At 46.6% G+C, this 20801-nt stretch overlaps 1 protein-coding gene across 1 annotated transcript; it reads left to right on the forward strand.

Annotated features, from left to right (window-relative positions):
* The first annotated feature begins 15839 nt into the window (after nt 1-15839).
* LOC129696853 (insertion element IS630 uncharacterized 39 kDa protein-like) lies at nt 15840-17053 on the forward strand. Its single transcript, XM_055634926.1, has 2 exons — nt 15840-15992; nt 16111-17053. Exons 1-2 carry the CDS (start codon nt 15912-15914, stop codon nt 16753-16755), a joined length of 726 nt encoding a protein of 241 aa, XP_055490901.1. The 5' UTR covers nt 15840-15911; the 3' UTR covers nt 16756-17053.
* The last annotated feature ends 3748 nt before the right edge of the window (nt 17054-20801 follow it).

Here is a 20801-nt window from a genome sequence, read left to right on the forward strand (position 1 = left end):
GATCAATACGTCTCATTCAGTTCCAGAGAAAACAATCCAACTGCAGCTAAAACCCTCTAATCCAGGCAGAATCCAAGATAATCCTTGTCTGCACCCTCTCCAACGCTTCCACATCTTTCCTATAAAGGGGCGACCAGAACTGGCTGCACAAGGGGAGGCACCGTAGCGCAGCTGGTCGAGATCCAGGTTCTATCCTGACTTCGGGTCCTGTCTGTGTGGATAGGGTTGCCAACTGTCCCGTATTAGCCGGGACATCCCGTATATTGGGCTAAATTGGTTTGTCTCGTACGGGACGGCCCTTGTCCCGTATTTGACCGCTACTACTCGGGTCGAGGGGACTGTCGGGTCGGAGCGCCGTGTCCGGCTCCGCCTCACCCGTCCCGACGTAATGCAGCCCATGGAGTGCAGCAGCAGCAGCAGCGCCTCGCCCGTGGCCCCGTCGGTCGGCAGCCCGGCCAGCTGTCCGACCTTCGGACCTTCGCTTACCACTGACACCACCACCACCCCTCCTTCTCATGGCCGATCATCGGTCCATGAGTTGGATGGGGCGCCAGACTTTGCGTGCGAAGTCGCGCGGCCCGGGCCAAAACTCCTCAGCTGGCCCGCCGGCTGGGCTTTGTGTGTAGTCCAGCACCCGGGACAACTCATCATTCACCCAGCCACGGCCCAGTCAGTCAACGAATTGCCGTCGGGAATTTGTCCCGTATTTTGACCTTTTGTCCCCAATTTGGGAATGAAAAAGGTGGCAATGTTCTCAAGCTGAGCCTGTTCAACATTTTCTCATAAAACATTGTAAGTGTTATCGAAGGAAACCTACTCTGAATGACTTCCAATGTATTAATGTCCTTGTTTACATAAAGGAACCAATATTTTACACCGCGTTCAAAATCAGATATTGACAATAGACAATGGGTTCAAGAGTAGGCCATTCGGCCCTTCGAGCCAGCATCGCCATTCAATGTGATCATGGCTGATCATCCACAATCAGTACCCCGTTCCTGCCTTCTCCCCATATCACCGCTATTTTCAAGAGCCCTATCTAGCTCTCTCTTGAAAGCATCCAGAGAACCGGCATCCACTGCCCTCTGAGGCAGAGAATTCCACAGACTCACCACTCTCTGTGAGAAAAAATATTTCCTCATCTCAGTTCTAAATGGCTTACTCCTTATTATTAAACTGTGGCCCCTGGTTCAGGACTCCCCCAACATCGGGAACATATTTCCTGCTTCTAGCGTGACCAAACCCTAAACAATCTTATAGATAGGGTATAAGTCCAGAATCTTTTGCCAGAGTGCAAATGTCAAAGTCTAGTGGCATAGCTTCAAGATACAAGATGCAAAGTTTAAATAAGAAGGTTTCTGATATGAAACGTCAGCTATCCATATTGAATCTGAAGAAGGGTCCTGATGGGGACAGTCTCATATCCATAGACAGACACAAAAAGCTGGAGTAACTCAACGGGTCATATAGCATCTCTGGAGACAAGGAATAGATGACGTTTTGGGTCGAGACCAGTCTTCAGCAGGTCAGGATCTCAACCTGAAACGTCACCCATTCCTTCTCTCCAGAGATGCTGCCTGTCCCACTGAGTTACTCCAGCATTTTGTGTCTATCTTCAGTTGAAACTAGCACCTGCAGTTCCTTCCTATGCAGTCTCCTAGCCATGTTCTCCAGGGGCATTGCCTGCCCTGCTGAATTACTCCAGCACTTTGTGTCTTCTTTTGTAAGCTAGCATCGGCAGTTCCTTGTGTCTCCAATGGGGGATGCGCGGGGGCAGGTCTTTTTATACAGAGGGTGGTGGGTGCCTGGAACATGCTGCCAGAGGTGGTAGTGGAGACAGATAAGATAGTGGCGTTTAAGAGGATTTTGAATAAATGCACGGATATGCGGTGAATAGAGGGATGTGGATCACATGCAGGCAGCGGAGATTAGTTTACCATATAACCATATAACCATATAACAATTACAGCACGGAAACAGGCCATCTCGGCCCTACAAGTCCGTGCCGAACAATTATTTTCCCTTAGCCCCACCTGCCTGCACTCGTACCATAACCCTCCATTCCCTTCTCATCCATATGCCTATCCAATTTATTTTTAAATGATACCAACGAACCTGCCTCCACCACTTCCACTGGAAGCTCATTCCACACCGCTACCACTCTCTGTGTAAAGAAGTTCCCCCTCATGTTACCCCTAAACTTCTGTCCCTTAATTCTGAAGTCATGTCCCCTTGTTTGAATCTTCCCTATTCTCAAAGGGAAAAGCTTGTCCACGTCAACTCTGTCTATCCCTCTCATCATTTTAAAGACCTCTATCAAGTCCCCCCTTAACCTTCTACGCTCCAAAGAATAAAGACCTAACTTATTCAACCTTTCTCTGTAACTTAGTTGTTGAAACCCAGGCAACATTCTAGTAAATCTCCTCTGTACTCTCTCTATTTTGTTGACATCCTTACTATAATTGGACGACCAAAATTGTACACCATACTCCAGATTTGGTCTCACCAATGCCTTGTACAATTTTAACATTACATCCCAGCTTCTATACTCAATGCTCTGATTTATAAAGGCTAGCATACCAAAAGCTTTCTTTACCACCCTATCTATATGAGATTCCACCTTCAAGGAACTATGCACGGTTATTCCCAGATCCCTCTGTTCAACTGCATTCTTCAATTCCCTACCATTTACCATGTACGTCCTATTTTGATTTGGCCTGCCAAGGTGTAGCACCTCACATTTATCAGCATTAAACTCCATCTGCCATCTTTCAGCCCATTCTTCCAAATGGCCTAAATCAATCTGTAGACTTTGGAAATCCTCTTCATTATCCACAACACCCCCTATCTTGGTATCATCTGCATACTTACTAATCCAATTTACCACACCTTCATCCAGATCATTGATGTACATGGCAAACAACAAAGGACCCAACACAGATCCCTGAGGCACCCCACTAGTCACCTGCCTCCAACCCGATGAACAGCTATCCACCATTACCCTCTGGCTTCTCCCATTCAGCCACTGTTGAATCCATCTTGCTACTCCTGCATTTATACCCAACAGTTGAACCTTCTTAACCAACCTTCCATGAGGAACCTTGTCAAAGGCCTTATTAAAGTCCATATAGACAACATCCACTGCTTTACCCTCGTCAATTTCCCTAGTACTCTCTTCAAAAAAATTCAAGAAGATTAGTCAAACATGACCTTCCAGGCACAAATCCATGTTGACTGTTCCTAATCAGACCCTGTTTATCCAGATGCTTATATATATTATCTCTAAGTATCTTTTCCATTAATTTGCCCACCACTGAAGTCAAACTAACAGGTCTATAATTGCTAGGTTTACTCTTAGAACCCTTTTTAAACAACAGAACAACATGCGCAGTACGCCAATCCTCAGGGACTATTCCCATTTCTAATGACATTTGAAATATTTCTGTCATAGCCTCGGCTATTTTTACACTAACTTCCCTCAATGTCCTAGGGAATATCCTGTCAGGACCTGGAGACTTATCCACTTTTATATTTTTCAAAAGTGTCAGTACTTCTTTTGCTTTGAAACTCATAGTATCCATAGCTACTCTACTAGTTTCCTTTACCTCACATAATTTAATATCCTTCTCCTTGGTGAATACCGAAGAAAATAAATTGTTCAATATCTCCCCCATCTCTTTTGGCTCTGCAGATAGCTGTCCACTGTCTCTCCAATGGACCAATTTTATCCCTTGTTATCCTTTTGCTATTAATATAGCTGTAGAAACCCTTTGGACTTACTTTCACCTTACTTGCCAAAGCAACCTCATATCTTCTTTTAGCTTTTCTAATTTCTTTCTTAACATTCTTTTTACATTCCTTATACTCCTCAAGCACCTCATTTACTTCATGCTGCCTATAATTATTGTAGATCTCCCTCTTTTTCCGAACAAGATGTCCAATTTCCCTTGAAAACCAGGGTTCTTTCCAATTTTTACTGTTTCCTTTCAACCGAACAGGAACATAAAGATTCTGTACTCTTAAAATGTTCCCTTTAAATGTCCTCCATTTCTCTTCTACATTCTTCCCATAAAACAAAATGTCCCAGTTCACTCCTTTTAAATCATTTCGCATCTCATCAAAGTTAGCCTTTCTCCAATCAAACATCTCAACCCTAGGTCCAGTTCTGACCCTCTCCATAATTATATTGAAACTAATGGTATTGTGATCCCTGGACCCGAAGTGCTCCCTAACGCATACCTCCGCCACCTGTCGAATCTCATTTCCTAACAGGAGGTCCAGCACTGCCCCTCCTCTAGTAGGCACCTCTATGTATTGCTGCAAAAAAACTATCCTGCACACATTTTACAAACTCCAAACCATCCAGCCCATTTACAGAATGTGTTTCCCAGTCTATGTGTGGAAAGTTGAAATCACCCACAATCACTACCTTGTGCTTAGTACTAATATCTGCAATCTCCTTACATATTTGCTCTTCCAATTCTCGATCCCCATTTGGCGGTCTATAATACACCCCTATAAGTGTTGCTACACCTTTCCCACTTCTCAGTTCCACCCAAATAGCCTCCCTAGATGAGCCCTCCAATCTATCCTGCCAAAGCACTGCTGTAATATCGTCCCTGACTAGCAATGCAACACCTCCACCTCTTGCCCCTCCAATTCTATCACACCTGAAGCAACAAAATCCTGGAACATTTAGTTTCCAATCACAGCCCTCCTGCAACCATGTTTCACTGATCGCCACAACATCATACTTCCAGGTGTCAATCCAGGCTCTAAGCTCATCCACCTTTCTTACAATGCTCCTAGCATTACAGTTTTTGCCCATTGCTTGAACACTATAGACCTATGCTTAGACCAAAGTAACACAACTTGAAGTTTTTGTTACTAGAATAGAATAGAATAGAATATGTTTATTGTCATTGCACAAAACTGAGCAACAAAATTCCATTTGCTTCTCCTCCGTTAAAAGAAATACAACACGACACCAATGTACTATACCTTAAACACATGTAACCATACCTTAAACAAAAGCGCTGCTTTGCACTTTAGTTGCAATTCTGCAACAAACTTGCTACTGCACACTACACACTATTTCATACATAAGACACTTCGTTCAAAAATGAAATCTCAGGGTACCATTGGGAAGACACAGCTATTCAAAATACAAAACACATCGGGTAATTGAAAACACTAAGATACACACCTGAAAATACTTACTTACAACACTGAACACCAATCAGCCAGCTACAAAAAGGCCTCAGTTAAGCCATTTGGAGAACTTTGCAAGCATGGATGCAGGGAGAGCGAGAGGCGGAGGCGGAAGCGGAGGCGGAGGAGGAGGACGACGACGTGGACGTGGACGTGGTCGAAGAGGCCATGCGCAGACCATTATTTCCGATGACATAAGAGCAACTTTGGTGGACCATGTCATAAACCATGGCCTGACTATGAGGGAAGCTGGGCAGAGAGTCCACCCTAATCTAAGCCGTTGCACAGTTTCATCCATAATAAGGACATTCCGACTGGAAAACAGGTATGTCTTCAACGCTCTACTTTCTACTCTACTCAGATGGTATCTAGAGTATTTACAGTACTGTACCATATCACATTACCGTATCACATGTATTGTGTTGCAGGGTGGCTAATGCTCCTTTTGGAACGAAAGTGGTAGTTTTGTGAAACATACCGTGATTACGTATATTGAGATGTTTCAGTACAGTGTATGGTATATACAGTAAAGTACAGTATAGGTGCACAACCTTTTATCCGGAGTTCCGGAAACCGAAAAACTCCGAAAACCGGCCATTTTTTCCCAGGATGTCGTCTGCACACCAAAGATCACGTTTGGCGCCAAACTTGACCCGGAATGACCCACGGTCAACCCAGATCTGTACTACTGTAGCGGCTGCCTCCTCCCCGGAGACCGGGGAGACACTTAAACATCTGTAAATCATTGCTTAAATGTTAGTCAGTTAGTTTGGAGGGCTTTTATGTGAAGGGGGGGGTTGAAGGGGTAAAACTTTAATTCTTAGTCCCCTACCTGGTCGGAGAGACGGGGAGCGGTCAATGCCTTACCGGGTTGCCGTGCAGTAAGCTCCGCAGCACTGTGGCTGCCGCGAATTTTGGGAGTCGGCGGCGTCGCAGCGCTGGGATACCAGCGGGGAGCGAGCAATGCCTTACCGGGTCACCGTGCGGTAAGCTCCGGAGCGCTGTGGCCGCCGACTCCCAACATTCGCGGAGCTGGGGCTGCGGGCACGGCCGTGGGCGGCGCTGGATTTGGAGCGCCTCGCAGCCAGGGGTAGAGTTGCCGGGGTCGGAGCTACAACTGGCGCCGCCCGCGGTCGGACGGAGCCCCCAGCTCCGCGATGTTGGGAGTCGCCGACCAGGTAGGGGACTAAGAATTAAAGTTTCCCCCTTCACACCCCACCACCACCCCATAAAATCCCTCCAAACTAACTGACTAACATTTATGCAATGATTTACAATGATTCCCCGGTCTCCGGGGAGGAGGCAGCCACTCCAGACTTTTCAAGCCGCCCGCGCTACCTACCTAATCTACGCTAAAAATCTTCCATTCGGAAATCCGAAAATGTCCGAAATCCGACAAGTGTCTGGTCCCAAGGCTTTCGGATAAAAGGTTGTGCACCTGTACTGTAAAAAATAAGCAAACCAATAACAATTTGTGATTGCATTCTGCTATAGAATGACTAGAAGACCTTCTGGGGGTGAACGCCAATGCCTGTTCACCCAACAGCAGGAACTTGCCATTGTGGACCTAGTCAGAGCAAACAATGCAATCCGTCTCCAGCAGCTACGGCAGCAAATACTTGCAGATAGACAGGCAAGTATTCAACAACATAACCCGAGTAAGCATTACCACTATAAGACGCATCTTGGTAAAGCACAAAATGGCCATGAAGCAACTGTACAGGGTCCCATTTGCGAGGAACAGTGTCAGGGTCAAAGGACTTTGACATGAATATGTACAGGTAAGTGTTACAGTCCTTTACATTTACAATACAGTATTGGTAACAGCTGAATATGTACCATCCACATCCATAGCCATCCACAATATGTATTTTTTGTTACAGAGAATCTTGGCCGTGGATGGAGCTGCACAGCCTCATGAATTTATTTACATTGATGAGGCTGGATTCAACCTTAGCAAAACAAGATGATGGGATCGTAATATAATTGGCCAAAGGGCAACTGTGTACGGCCCGGGGCAGCGCGGGGGAAATATCTCATTGTGTGCCGCCATAAGCCTTCGAGGGCTTCTGTACCATCATGCAAAACTAGGTCCATACAATACACAAACTATCATCACATTTCTAGATGCTCTTCATAATATAGCTGTACAGGACAGACCAGAGCAGCCCAGGTTTGTTGTTGTCTGGGATAATGTCAGTTTCCATTGGGCTGCTCTGGTCCGGACCTGGTTCACCAACCATAATCAATTTGAAGTGGTATACTTGCCCCCTTACTCACCATTTCTAAACCCTATAGAAGAATTCTTTTCGGCTTGGAGATGGCGTGTACATGCCCGCCAACCACATGCCCGCATGCCTCTTCTGCAGGCAATGGAACAGGCCTGCGGATACATTGAGGTGAGGTCAATCCATGGATGGATTCGGCACACAAGGGGATATTTTCCCCGATGCCTAGCGGGAGAAGACATTGCTTGCGATGTGGATGAGATCCTGTGGTCAGACCTCAACAGACGGCAGGATCCATAAGCTCACCTACAAACGATTGCCGTGTTTTTCTGTGTTTGCAGTATAGTGTATTTTTGGTTTTATTTTGGTTTTATTTTTGCTCTAACTGAATTTACAGCACTGTGAAGCTGAAGGGAGGAATATGCACACATTCTCGCTGTCCGAGCACGACGTGAGGAGGGCACTGACACGGGTGAACACGAGAAAAGCTGCAGGCCCCGATGGCATCTCGGGGCGAGTATTGTATTCTTTTGTATTGTATTGTATTCAAATTTATTGTCATTGTCTCAATTTGAGACAACGAAATGAATTTCCCTTACAGGCAGTATCATATAAAAATCACAAAAAAAAAATATATATATATATATAAAAATAAATAATAAATAAATAATAAAACATATTAAAAATAAAATTGAAATTGAATTAAAATTATTTAAACAAGCACAAACACAGAAAGTCCACGACACAACATAACATAAATGGCACCAAGGTGAGGATGGCACCATAGTCCAGCCAGCCTCCCCTCCGTGTTCATCCGTGGTCGGGGCCTTCCGAGCACCCGCAGTCGCCGCCCCGGGTGGCCCGATGTTCAGGCCCTCACGCCGGAGTACTCAAGTCCTGTGCTACGCAGCTAGCTCCAGTGCTCACTACATTATTCAACCTCTCCCTGGACAAGTTCGTGGTCCCTGCCTGCTTCAAAAAATCCATCATTGTACCGGTACCAAAAAATGCCTCCCCAGCCTGCCTGAATGACTACCGTCCGGTGGCCCTTACCTCGGTAGTCATGAAATGCTTTGAGAGGCTGGTGAAGAATCACATCTGCGCCTTCCTCCCTCGGAACATGGACCCGTTGCAGTTTGCATACCGTCCGAACAGGTCCACGGACGATGCGGTCTCCCAGGTCTTGCACACCTCTCTCTCCCATCTGGACAGCCAGAAGGGGGGCTACGTGAGGATGCTGTTCATAGACTACAGTTCAGCCTTCAACACGATAGTCCCCACCAGGCTGGCCGAGACGCTAATAGAATTGGGGCTCAACACCTCCCTGTGTGCCTGGGTCCTGGACTTTCTCACCGCCAGGCCCCAGGTAGTCAAGATGGGAAGGGAATACATCGAAGTCCCTCACCCTGAGCACAGGATCGCCCCAGGGTTGCGTCCTCAGCCCCCTATTGTACTCCCTGTACACACATGACTGTGTGGCTAGGTTCAGCTCCAATTCAATAATTAAGTTTGCTGATGACACTGTGGTGGTGGGCCTGATCTCAGACAATGATGAGAAGGCCTACCGGGAGGAGGTGGCTGATCTAGCACTCTGGTGCCAGGAGAACAGCCTCCTCTTGAACATCAAAAAAACGAAGGAGCTGATCATGGACTTTAGGAGGGCACATCATCCGAGGACGTACACTCCATTGAGTATAAATGGGGATCCTGTGGATAGGGTGAACTGTTTTAAATATCTGGGAGTCCACATCTCTGAGGATATGACATGGTCATCACACGCCTCAGCACTGGTGAGTAAGGCAAGGCAGCGTCTTTACCACCTCAGGCAATTGAAGAAATTCAGAGTGTCTCCGAGGATCCTCCAGTGCTTCTACGCAGCGGCGGTGGAAAGCATCTTGTCCGGGAACATTACCATCTGGTTCGGGAATTGCTCTGCCAAGGACAAGAAGGCTATGCAGAGAGTAGTGCGTTCGGCCGAACGCACTATGGGAACTTCACTCACCCCCCTGCAGGAACTATACAACAGGAGGTGCAACTCCAGAGCAAACAAAATCATGAGAGACCTCTTCCACCCCTGCAACGGACTGTTCCACCCGCTACGGTCAGGCAAACACCTCCGTTGCCATGCAGTGAGAACGGAGAGGTTGAGAAGGAGTTTCTTCCCAGAGGCAATTCGGACTGTAAACGCCTTTCTCACCAGGGACTAACTCTACAGAACGTTTTTCCTTCTATTATTTATTATGTAAAAGAATATGTGTGTTTTGATTGTGTTTATAATTTGTTTGGTTGTTTTGTTGTTTGTCTTTTGCACAAAAGTCCACGAGCATTGCCACTTTCATTTCACTGCACATCTCGTATGTGTATGTGACAAATAAACTTGACTTGACTTGACGTGTTGTCTTTCCGCTGACTGGTTAGCACGCAACAAAAGCTTTTCACTGTACCTCGATACACGTGACAATAAACTAAACTGAACTGAACTGGGAAATTGACACAAAGTGCTGGAGTAACTCAGCGGGTTCAGAGAACATCTCTGGAGAAATGGACTAGGTGACGTTCGGGTCGAGACCCTTCTTCAGACTGAGATTCAGGGGAGAGAGAAATGAGAGATCTAGAATGAGAGATATAGAACAAATGAATGAAATATGCGATAAAGGAAACAGGCTATTGTGAGCTGTGAGCTAGATGAAAATAAGTTACAGACAATGAGACTCAACAAGACTTTGGGTGAGACGGTATGCATTAATGCGTTAATTGGGAAATACATGGGGCAACATGTTCTGGCCATTAACTAGTAATTCAAATGACTGCTTCGCCTACACTGTTAGAAACATGTGTTTGCTTGAACAGCAATAGAATTTTGCACTGTACATCCAATTAGCAAATCGCCTTAATATTCCCCTGTCCAAGAGTAGATTTAGAAGCAGGTGAGGAGAAGTAGTCAGTAACATACATTTAACGTCACAGGGCATTAAAGGGTTATGAGGACTTGATGACAGGGCTCAGAAACTACTTAATCCACCCGTGAACATGGAACATAGAACAGTACAGCACAGGAACAGGCCCTTCGGTCCACAATGTCTGTGCCAGACATGATGCATCAAACTAATCTACCTGCCTGCACGTGATTCATACCCCTCTATTTCCCACACTTCCACATGTCTATCTAAAAACCTCTCAAACACCATTATAGTTGTGGCGCAGTGGTAGAGTTGCTGTCCTTCAGCACCAGAGATCCGTGTTCGATCCTGACCACTCACACTGTCTGTACAGAGTTTGCACGTTCTCCTTGTGACCACGTGGGTTTTCTCTGGGTGCTCTGGTTTCCTCCCGCATTCCAAAGGCGTACTTATTTGTCGGTTCATTGGCTTCTGTAAAATCGTACCTGGTTCCGAGTGTATAGGATAGTGTTAGTGTACGGGGCGATCGCTGGTCGGCGCGGACAAGAGCGGAACTCGCTATCAAAACATGGAGGGGACAGGGGACACCATTTTTTGGCGGCCATGCGCGCACTCACACACACGCACGCGCGCGAGGCTTCAGAGGCTCAATCCAGCGCTAAATGTAGCACAACTCTGCCTGTCTTGCCGGGTTAACTACAGCCCTGTCTGGACTGACGGGACACTAGCGCTGCTTCTCCACGCTGGCCATATTTCCCGCAAGTCCAGGGAGGGCTGTAGGCTCACCTGGCGGAACAGGCAGTTGAGCTGGGTTTAGTGCTGTTTCTCTGCGCTGCCTGTACGCCTGGGGGCACAGCTCGCGTCTGACTCCTGACCTCTCTGGCCACCCGTGGGGGGTGGGGGGGGGGGCACTCGGGACAGCGCCGGAGACCCGGCCGGGATCGATCCCCCCTGCGGATGAGACGCAGGTCTGTGCCACGTCTCCCTCCTCCAATCGCCGTACTCTATCCTCAGTCCCACCCTCCCAGTCCTCCCTCCTCCAATCATCACGCTGAATCATCATGTCCCACCCCCATTGCCAGCAGACCGATGTCTCTCTCATCCAATCGGCGTCCTCGATTATCAGACCCACCTCCACTGTCTCGTGGAAAGCAGAGATTTTAAAATTCGGGTGACAAAAACTTGGGGTGGATGTCCCCCACCTCTCAAAACATGGGGGGGGGGGGGGGGAACGTGTCCCCTCTGGGCTGAAGAGCCTGCTTCCACACTGTATCTCTGAAGTCTAATTAAATCTGCCTCCACCACCACCCCTGGCAGTGTGCACCATGCCCCTCTGAGTAGAAAACCTTGCCCCGTTCATCTCCTTTAAACTTTTTCCCTCTCGCCGTATAGCTATGGGCTCTAGTGTTGCATATTTACACCCAAAAAAGTTCTGGCTGTTTACCCGATCAATACGTCTCATTCAGTTCCAGAGAAAATAATCCAACTGCAGCTAAAACCCTCTAATCCAGGCAGAATCCAAGATAATCCTTGTCTGCACCCTCTCCAATGCTTCCACATCTTTCCTATAAAGGGGGCGACCAGAACTGGCTGCACAAGGGGAGGCACCGTAGCACAGCTGGTCGAGATCCAGGTTCTATCCTGACTTCGGGTCCTGTCTGTGTGGATAGGATTGCCAACTGTCCCGTATTAGACGGGACATCCCGCATATTGGGCTAAATTGGTTTGTCCCGTACGGGAACGCCCTTGTCCCGTATTTGACCGCTACTACTCGGGTCAAAGAGACTGTCAGGTCAGAGCGCCGCGTCCGGCCCCGCCTCACCCGTCCCGGCGTAGTGCAGCCCATGGAGTGCAGCAGCAATAGTCACCGGCCTCCAACCTGACAAACAGCCATCCACCATTACCCTCTGGCGTCTCCCATTCAGCCACTGTTGAATCCATCTTGCTACTCCTGCATTTATACCCAACAGTTGAACCTTCTTAACCAACCTTCCATGAGGAATCTTGTCAAAGGCCTTACTAAAGTCCATATGGACATCCACTGCTTTACCCTCGTCAATTTCCCTAGTACTCTCTTCAAATAATTCAAGAAGATTAGTCAAACATGACCTTCCAGGCACAAATCCATGTTGACTGTTCCTAATCAGACCCTGTTTATCCAGATGCTTATATATATTATCTCTAAGTATCTTTTACATTAATTTGCCCACCACTGAAGTCAAACTAACAGGTCTATAATTGCTAGGTTTACTCTTAGAACCCTTTTTAAACAATGGAACAACATGCGCAGTAGGCCAATCCTCGGGGACTATTCCCATTTCTAATGACATTTGAAATATTTCTGTCATAGCCCCGGCTATTTCTACACTAACTTCCCTCAATGTCCTAGGGAATATCCTGTCAGGACCTGGAGACTTATCCACTTTTATATTTTTCAAAAGTGTCAGTACTTCTTTTGCTTTGAAACTCATAGTATCCATAGCTACTCTACTCGTTTCCCTTACCTCACATAATTTAATATCCTTCTCCTTGGTGAATACTGAAGAAAATAAATTGTTCAATATCTCCCCCCATCTCTTTTGGCTCTGCAGCAAGCTGTTCACTCTGTCTCTCCAATGGACTAATTTTATCCCTCGTTATCCTTTTGCTATTAATATAGCTGTAGAAACCCTTTGGATTCATTTTCACCTTACTTGCCAAAGCAACCTAATATCTTCTTTTAGCTTTTCTAATTTCTTTCTTAAGATTCTTTTTACATTCCTTATACTCCTCAAGCACCTCATTTACTTCATGCTGCCTATAATTATTGTAGATCTCCCTCTTTTTCCGAACAAGATGTCCAATTTCCCTTGAAAACCAGGGTTCTTTCCAATTTTTACTGTTTCCTTTCAACCGAACAGGAATATAAAGATTCTGTACTCTTAAAATTTCCCCTTTAAATGTTTTCCATTTCTCTTCTACATCCTTTCCATAAAACAAAATGTCCCAGTTCACTCCTTTTAAATCATTTTGCATCTCATCAAAGTTAGCCTTTCTCGAATCAAAAATCTCAACCCTAGGTCCAGTTCTGACCTTCTCCATAATTATATTGAAACTAATGGTATTGTGATCACTGGACCCAAAGTGCTCCCCAACGCATACCTCTGCCACCTGACCCGTCTCATTTCCTAACAGGAGGTCCAGCACTGCCCTCCTCTAGTAGGTACCTCTATGTATTGCTACAAAAAACTATCCTGCACACATTTTACAAACTCCAAACCATCCAGCCCATTTACAGAATGTGTTTCCCAGTCTATGTGTGGAAAGTTGAAATCTCCCACAATCACTACCTTGTGCTTAGTACTAATATCTGCAATCTCCTTACATATTTGCTCTTCCAATTCTCGATCCCCATTTGGCGGTCTATAATACACCCCTATAAGTGTTGTTACACCTTTCCCACTTCTCAGTTCCACCCAAATAGCCTCCCTAGATGAGCCCTCCAATCTATCCTGCCAAAGCACTGCTGTAATATCTTCCCTGACTAGCAATGCAACACCTCCACCTCTTGCCCCTCCAATTCTATCACACCTGAAGCAACGAAATTCTGGAATATTTAGTTTCCAATCACAGCCCTCCTGCAACCATGTTTCACTGATCGCCACAACATCATACTTCCAGGTGTCAATCCAGGCTCTAAGCTCATCCACCTTTCTTACAATGCTCCTAGCATTACAGTTTTTGCCCATTGCTTGAACACTATAGACCCATGCTTAGACCAAAGTAACACAACTTGAAGTTTTTGTTACTATACCTTAAACACATGTAACCATACCTTAAACAAAAGCGCTGCTTTGCACTTTAGTTGCAATTCTGCAACACACTTGCTCCTGCACACTACACACTATTTCATACATAAGACACTTTGTTCAAAAATGAAATCTCAGGGTACCATTGGGAAGACACAGCTATTCAAAATACAAAACACATCTGGTAATTGAAAACACTAAGATACACACCTGAAAATACTTACAACTCTGAACACCAATCAGCCAGCTACAAAAAGGCCTCAGTTAAGCCATTTTGGGAACTTTGCAAGCATGGATGCAGAGGCGGAGGCGGAGAGGGAGAGGCCATGCACGGACCATTATTTCCGATGACATAAGAACAACTTTGGTGGACCATGTCATAAACTATGGCCTGACTATGAGGGAAGCTGGGCAGAGAGTCCACCCTAATCTAAGCCGTTGCACAGTTTCATCCATAATAAGGACATTCCGACTGGAAAACAGGTATGTCTTCAACTCTCTACTTTCTACTCTACTCAGATGGTATCTAGAGTATTTACAGTACTGTACCATACATTACCGTATCACATGTATTGTATTGTAGGGTGGCTAATGCTCCTTTTGGAACAAAAGTGGTAGTTTTGTGAAACATACCGTGATTACGTATATTGAGATGTTTCAGTACAGTGTATGGTATGTACAGTATATACAGTACTGTAAAAAATAAGCAAACCAATAACAATTTGTGGTTGCATTTTGCTATAGAATGACTAGAAGACCTTTTGTGGGCGGCGCGACTCTGGTCAGCAGCGGCCTCTGCAGTCTGTCCGCATTTTATTATTTTTCTGTCTGTGTTTAAATGTAGTTTTTGTTATTTTTTGTGGGGGTGGGGCTGGGGTGGGGGGGGTGGGGGGGAACTTTTTAAATTCTTTCCCTGCACTGGAGACCCGACCTTTTCTCGTCGGGTTTCCGTTGTCGTTGGGGCCGCAACGAGGAGCGGCCTCCAACAGGAAGAAGCCGGGGACTCTGGTGCTACGACTCACCGTCGCCGTCGCGGGGCTGGCCGAGTCCGGAGCGGGTGGAGCGGTGGAGGAGCGCTGCTGCTGCTGCTGCTACCGGAGAGTCGGAGGCTCCAACGGCAGGTCTGTGGACGGCGGCACCAGGAGCCCGCGGCTCCCTGGAGGGAGACCGCTTTTCAGGGCTCTCGCAACGGCGACTTCCCCCGCCCGAGTTGCGGGGTTGAAGAGCTCCTGGAGCGGGGCCTTACATCACCGCCCCGCGCGGCTTGGAATGGCCGTGGGACTCTGTGAGCGCACACCGGGGGATCCAACACCAAGACCCGGTGTGCGACCTCGCACCACCCGGCGTGGCTTTAATGGCCGCGGGACAATCGCCATCGCCAGCCGGGGGCTTTGACTTTGACTCTGACATCGGGGGGGGAGAGTGCAGTGGAGAGAAGTTTATTAGGCCTTCCATCACAGCGATGTGATGGATGTTTATGTAAATTATGTTGTGTCTTGGGTCTATGTGTTAGTAATGTATGGCTGCAGAAACGGCATTTCGTTTGGACCTCAAGGGGTCCAAATGACAATTAAATGTATCTTGTATCTTGTTCTGGGGGGTGGATGCCAACGCCTGTTCACCCAACAGCAGGAACTTGCCATTGTGGACCTAGTCAGAGCAAACAATGCAATCCGTCTCAAGCAGCTATTGGCAACAAATACTTGCAGATAGATAGGCAAGTGTTCAACAACATAAACCGAGTAAGCATCACCACTATAAGACGCATCTTGGTAAAGCACAAAATGACCATGAAGCAACTGTACAGGGTCCCATTTGAGAGGAACAGTGTCAGGGTCAAAGGACTTCAACGTGAATATGTACAGGTAAGTGTTACAGTCCTTTACATTTACAATACAGTATTGGTGTAATCCAGTAACAGCTGAATATGTACCATTGTATCAGTACCACATAGCCATCCACAATATGTATTTTTTGTTACAGAGAATCTTGGCCATGGATGGAGCTGCACAGCCTCATGAATTTATTTACATTGATGAGGCTGGATTCAACCTTAGCAAAACAAGACGACGGGGTCGTAATATAATTGGCCAAAGGGCAATTGTGCACGGCCCGGGGCAGCGCGGGGGAAATATCTCATTGTGTGCCGCCATAAGCCTTCGAGGGCTTCTGTACCATCATGCAAAACTAGGTCCATACAATACACAACATATCATCACATTTCTAGATGCTCTTCATAATATAGCTGTACAGGACAGACCAGAGCAGCCCAGGTTTGTTGTTGTCTGGGATAATGTCAGTTTCCATCGGGCTGCTCTGGTCCGGACCTGGTTCACCAACCATAATCAATTTGAAGTGGTATACTTGCCCCCTTACTCGCCATTTCTAAACCCTATAGAAGAATTCTTTTCGGCTTGGAGATGGCGTGTATATGACCGCCAACCACATGCCCGCATGCCTCTTCTGCAGGCAATGGAACAGGCCTGCGGAGACATTGAGGTGAGGTCAATCCATGGATGGATTCGGCACACAAGGGGATATTTTCCCCGATGCCTAGCGGGAGAAGACATTGCTTGCGATGTGGATGAGATCCTGTGGCCAGACCCCAACAGACGGCAGGATCCATAAGCCCACCTACAAACGATTGCCGTGTTTTTCTGTGTTTACAGTATAGTGTATTTTTGGTTTTATTTTGGTTTTATTTTTGCTCTAACTGAATTTACAGTACTGTGAAGTACAGTACTGCAATGTACTGTATTGAGTATTTGATTTTTGGGTTGTTGTGAAAACGTGCCTTCTGTGGAACTGAATAAAAACAGTGAAAATTAAAGACTGCAGTGTTTTATATAAAGTAGACTAGTGTGTTGCTGCTGATCTGAAAGTGTATTCATATGATGCAAGTGTGTATCATTTTGTCATCAGAGTGACGTTTTAGAAACATAGAAACATAGAAATTAGGTGCAGGAGTAGGCCATTCGGCCCTTCGAGCCTGCACCGCCATTCAATATGATCATGGCTGATCATCCAACTCAGTATCCTGTACCTGCCTTCTCTCGATACCCCCTGATCCCCTTAGCCACAAGGGCCACATCTAACTCCCTCTTAAATATAGCCAATGAACTGGCCTCAACTACCCTCTGTGGCAGAGAGTTCCAGAGATTCACCACTCTCTGTGTGAAAAACGTTCTTCTCATCTCGGTTTTAAAGGATTTCCCCTTTATCCTTAAGCTGTGACCCCTTGTCCTGGACTTCCCTAACATCGGGAACAATCTTCCTGCATCTAGCCTGTCCAACCCCTTAAGAATTTTGTAAGTTTCTATAAGATCCCCTCTCAATCTTCTAAATTCTAGAGAGTATAAACCAAGTCTATCCAGTCTTTCTTCATAAGACAGTCCTGACATCCCAGGAATCAGTCTGGTGAACCGTCTCTGCACTCCCTCTATGGCAATAATGTCCTTCCTCAGATTTGGAGACCAAAACTGTACGCAATACTCCAGGTGTGGTCTCACCAAGACCCTGTACAACTGCAGTAGAACCTCTCTGCTCCTATACTCAAATCCTTTTGCAATGAAAGCTAACATACCATTCGCTTTCTTTACTGCCTGCTGCACCTGCATGCCTACCTTCAATGACTGGTGTACCATGACACCCAGGTCTCGCTGCATCTCCCCCTTTCCCAATCGGCCACCATTTAGATAATAGTCTGCTTTCCTGTTTTTGCCACCAAAATGGATAACCTCACATTTATCCACATTATACTGCATCTGCCAAACATTTGCCCACTCACCCAGCCTATCCAAGTCACCTTGCAGTCTCCTAGCATCCTCCTCACAGCTAACACTGCCCCCCAGCTTAGTGTCATCCGCAAACCTGGAGATATTGCCTTCAATTCCCTCATCCAGATCATTAATATATATTGTAAATAGCTGGGGTCCCAGTACTGAGCCTTGGGGTACCCCACTAGTCACTGCCTGCCATTGTGAAAAGGACCCGTTTACTCCTACTCTTTGCTTCCTGTTTGCCAGCCAGTTCTCTATCCACATCAATACTGAACCCCCAATGCCTTGTGCTTTAAGTTTGTTTTGACAAAGTTTTGACAAAGGATTGTTAGGTTTTCATAGAGTTTAGGTTTCGATAGCAGAGTCTCAATTTGACATGGATGTGAATGGTTTATTTCCCAGTGTTGTGTCTTATTTGCTTGTGTGTAGAGTTTTGACACAATGAGCGAAGTTTTGCAAAACGTGTTCAAGCAACGGGCAAAAACTGTAAAATATGCACATTTAAGAAACCCCCCCGCCTCTTATTCTCTGTTAATTTCCTTTTTCTTCTTTCTCCTCTTGTGTCCGAGTGCTTCCCTTTTCTGCTTCCTGCCTCCCATTCTGTCTACTAGCTTTCTCTATTTGAGTCCCTCGCCCCAACCATTCTAGTTTAAAGTCTCCCCAGTAGCCTTTGCAAATTTACATTGACTTCATGTTCGGCATGGACATTAATCCCATTTGTTTAATCAATTTGTGTTGGTTTCCTCCGGGTGCTCTTGTTTCCTCTCACCTTCCTAGGATATTATAGTCAACAGGATAATTACCCTCTCTAGATTCCCCCCCAATGTGTGGTAGAATCAGGGGGGGGGGGGGGGGGGGGGGGGGGTAGGGATGGTGTGGAGAACTTGTTAATGTGTGGAGAATATAACATGGACTAAGTGGGCAGTTGGTGTAAGTGGGCGATTGAGGGTTAGCATTGATCCGGTGGACTGAAGGGCCTGCTGCTGTGGGGTGGGGGGGGGGGGGGGGAGAGAAGTGATAGATTCTCGGGGGAGGTGATTGAAATGTGGGGAAAATAACTAGGAATTTTATGTAGGGTTGGTGCAAATGGGTGATTGAGGGTTCAAATGGTCATAAGTGATAGGAGAAGAAGTAGACCATTTGGCCCATCGAGTCTACTCCGCCATTCGAGTATCTCATACCGCACATCTCATACCGAGATGAGAAGAACTTTTTTCACACAGAGAGTGGTGAATCTCTGGAACTCTCTGCCACAGAGGGTAGTTGAGGCCAGTTCATTGGCTATATTTAAGAGGGAGTTAGATGTGGCCCTTGTGCTTAAGGGGATCAGGGGGTATGGAGAGAAGGCAGGTACGGGATACTGAGTTGGATGATCAGCCATGATCATATTGAATGGCGGTGCAGGCTCGAAGGGCCGAATGGCCTACTCCTGCACCTAATTTCTATGTTTCTATGTCTATGTTTCAATCATGGCTGATCTCTCTCTCACTCTCAAACCTATTTTACCTGCCTTCTCCCCATACGCCCTGACACCAGTACAAATCAAGGGTTAACATGGGCACTATGGGCTGAAGGGCCTGTTTCCATTGTTCCTCTCTGGTAGGATCTGGGAGGAGTTGATTGAAATGTTGAGAGAATATCTTGGAATATGTGTCAGACTGGTGTAACTAGATGATTGAGGGCTGTCATGAAACCAATTGGCCGAAAAGCCTGATTCCATTTTGTCTGACCATATGATGCAGACTGCAATACAGGAACAAGCACGGGATGATCAGGCATTACTTGGGGTGGCACGGTGGCGCAGCGGTAGAGTTGCTGCCTAGCAACACCAGAAACCCAGGTTCGATCCTGACCACGGGTGCTGTCTGTGCAGAGTTTGTACGTTCTCCCCATGACCTACGTGGGTTTTCTCCGGGTGCTCCAGTTTCCTCCCACACTCCAAAGACGTGCGGGTTTGTAGGTTAATTGGCTTTGATAAATTGTCCCTAGTCTGAAGGATAGTGCTAGTGTGCGGGGATTGTTGGTCTGCATGGACTCGGTGCGCCGAAGGGCCTGTTTCTGTGCTGCATCACTAAACTAAACTACACCAACTGAACTAAAATACTTTTTCCTCTAAAACTGTCCTATCAGCCCTCTTTTCTGTTCTGAAGTATATTGTGTAAGCTTGGCAGTCAATGACATTTGACGACTGCACAACTGGGCCTAACGAGTGCTCCAAGCATTTTCTGTTTTCGCTTTGGTTTCCCGCTGTCAGGAGTACGCACGGCCTGATGGAAAGTCGGCCTCTTCTGAAAGGATGCCATAATTAGCCGACCCTGGCAAAGACTCGTGAAAGAGTTCCTCACTGCTTGAGCTGCCTTCTGCAGGCGTTGATCAAATGCGTCCTCATTGAAACGTACTGAATAGTGAAAGGTCTGGGTAGAGTGGCTGTGGAGCGGATGTTTCCACTGGTGGGAGAGTCTAGAACCAGAGGTCACAGACTCAGAATAAAAGGTCGTTCATTTAGGAAGGAGATGAGGAGAAATTTCTTCAGTCAGAGGGTGGCGAATCTGTGGAATTCTTTGCCACAGAAGGCTGTGGAGGCCAAGTCAGTGGATATTTCTGAGGCAGAGATAGAAAGATTCTTGATCAGTGCGGGTGTCAGGGGTTATGGGGAGAAGGCAGGAGAATGGGGTTAGGAGGGAGAGATAGATCAGCCATCATTGAATGGTGGAGCAGATTTTTGATGGGCTGGGTGGCCTAATTCTGCTCCTATTACATGACCTTATGATCTCCAGCAAGATAACTGAGCATCTTAACAGACCGAGTTCATCGCCCGGTCAAGCTGGGAGCTACTGCAAGTCAAGCCGACATCTTTGCCACAATAAGATGAACTGACTCACCCCCTCACGCCCT

The sequence above is a fragment of the Leucoraja erinacea genome, chromosome 5 (assembly GCF_028641065.1).
Source record: "Leucoraja erinacea ecotype New England chromosome 5, Leri_hhj_1, whole genome shotgun sequence".
Classification (NCBI taxonomy): Eukaryota; Metazoa; Chordata; class Chondrichthyes; order Rajiformes; family Rajidae; genus Leucoraja; species Leucoraja erinaceus.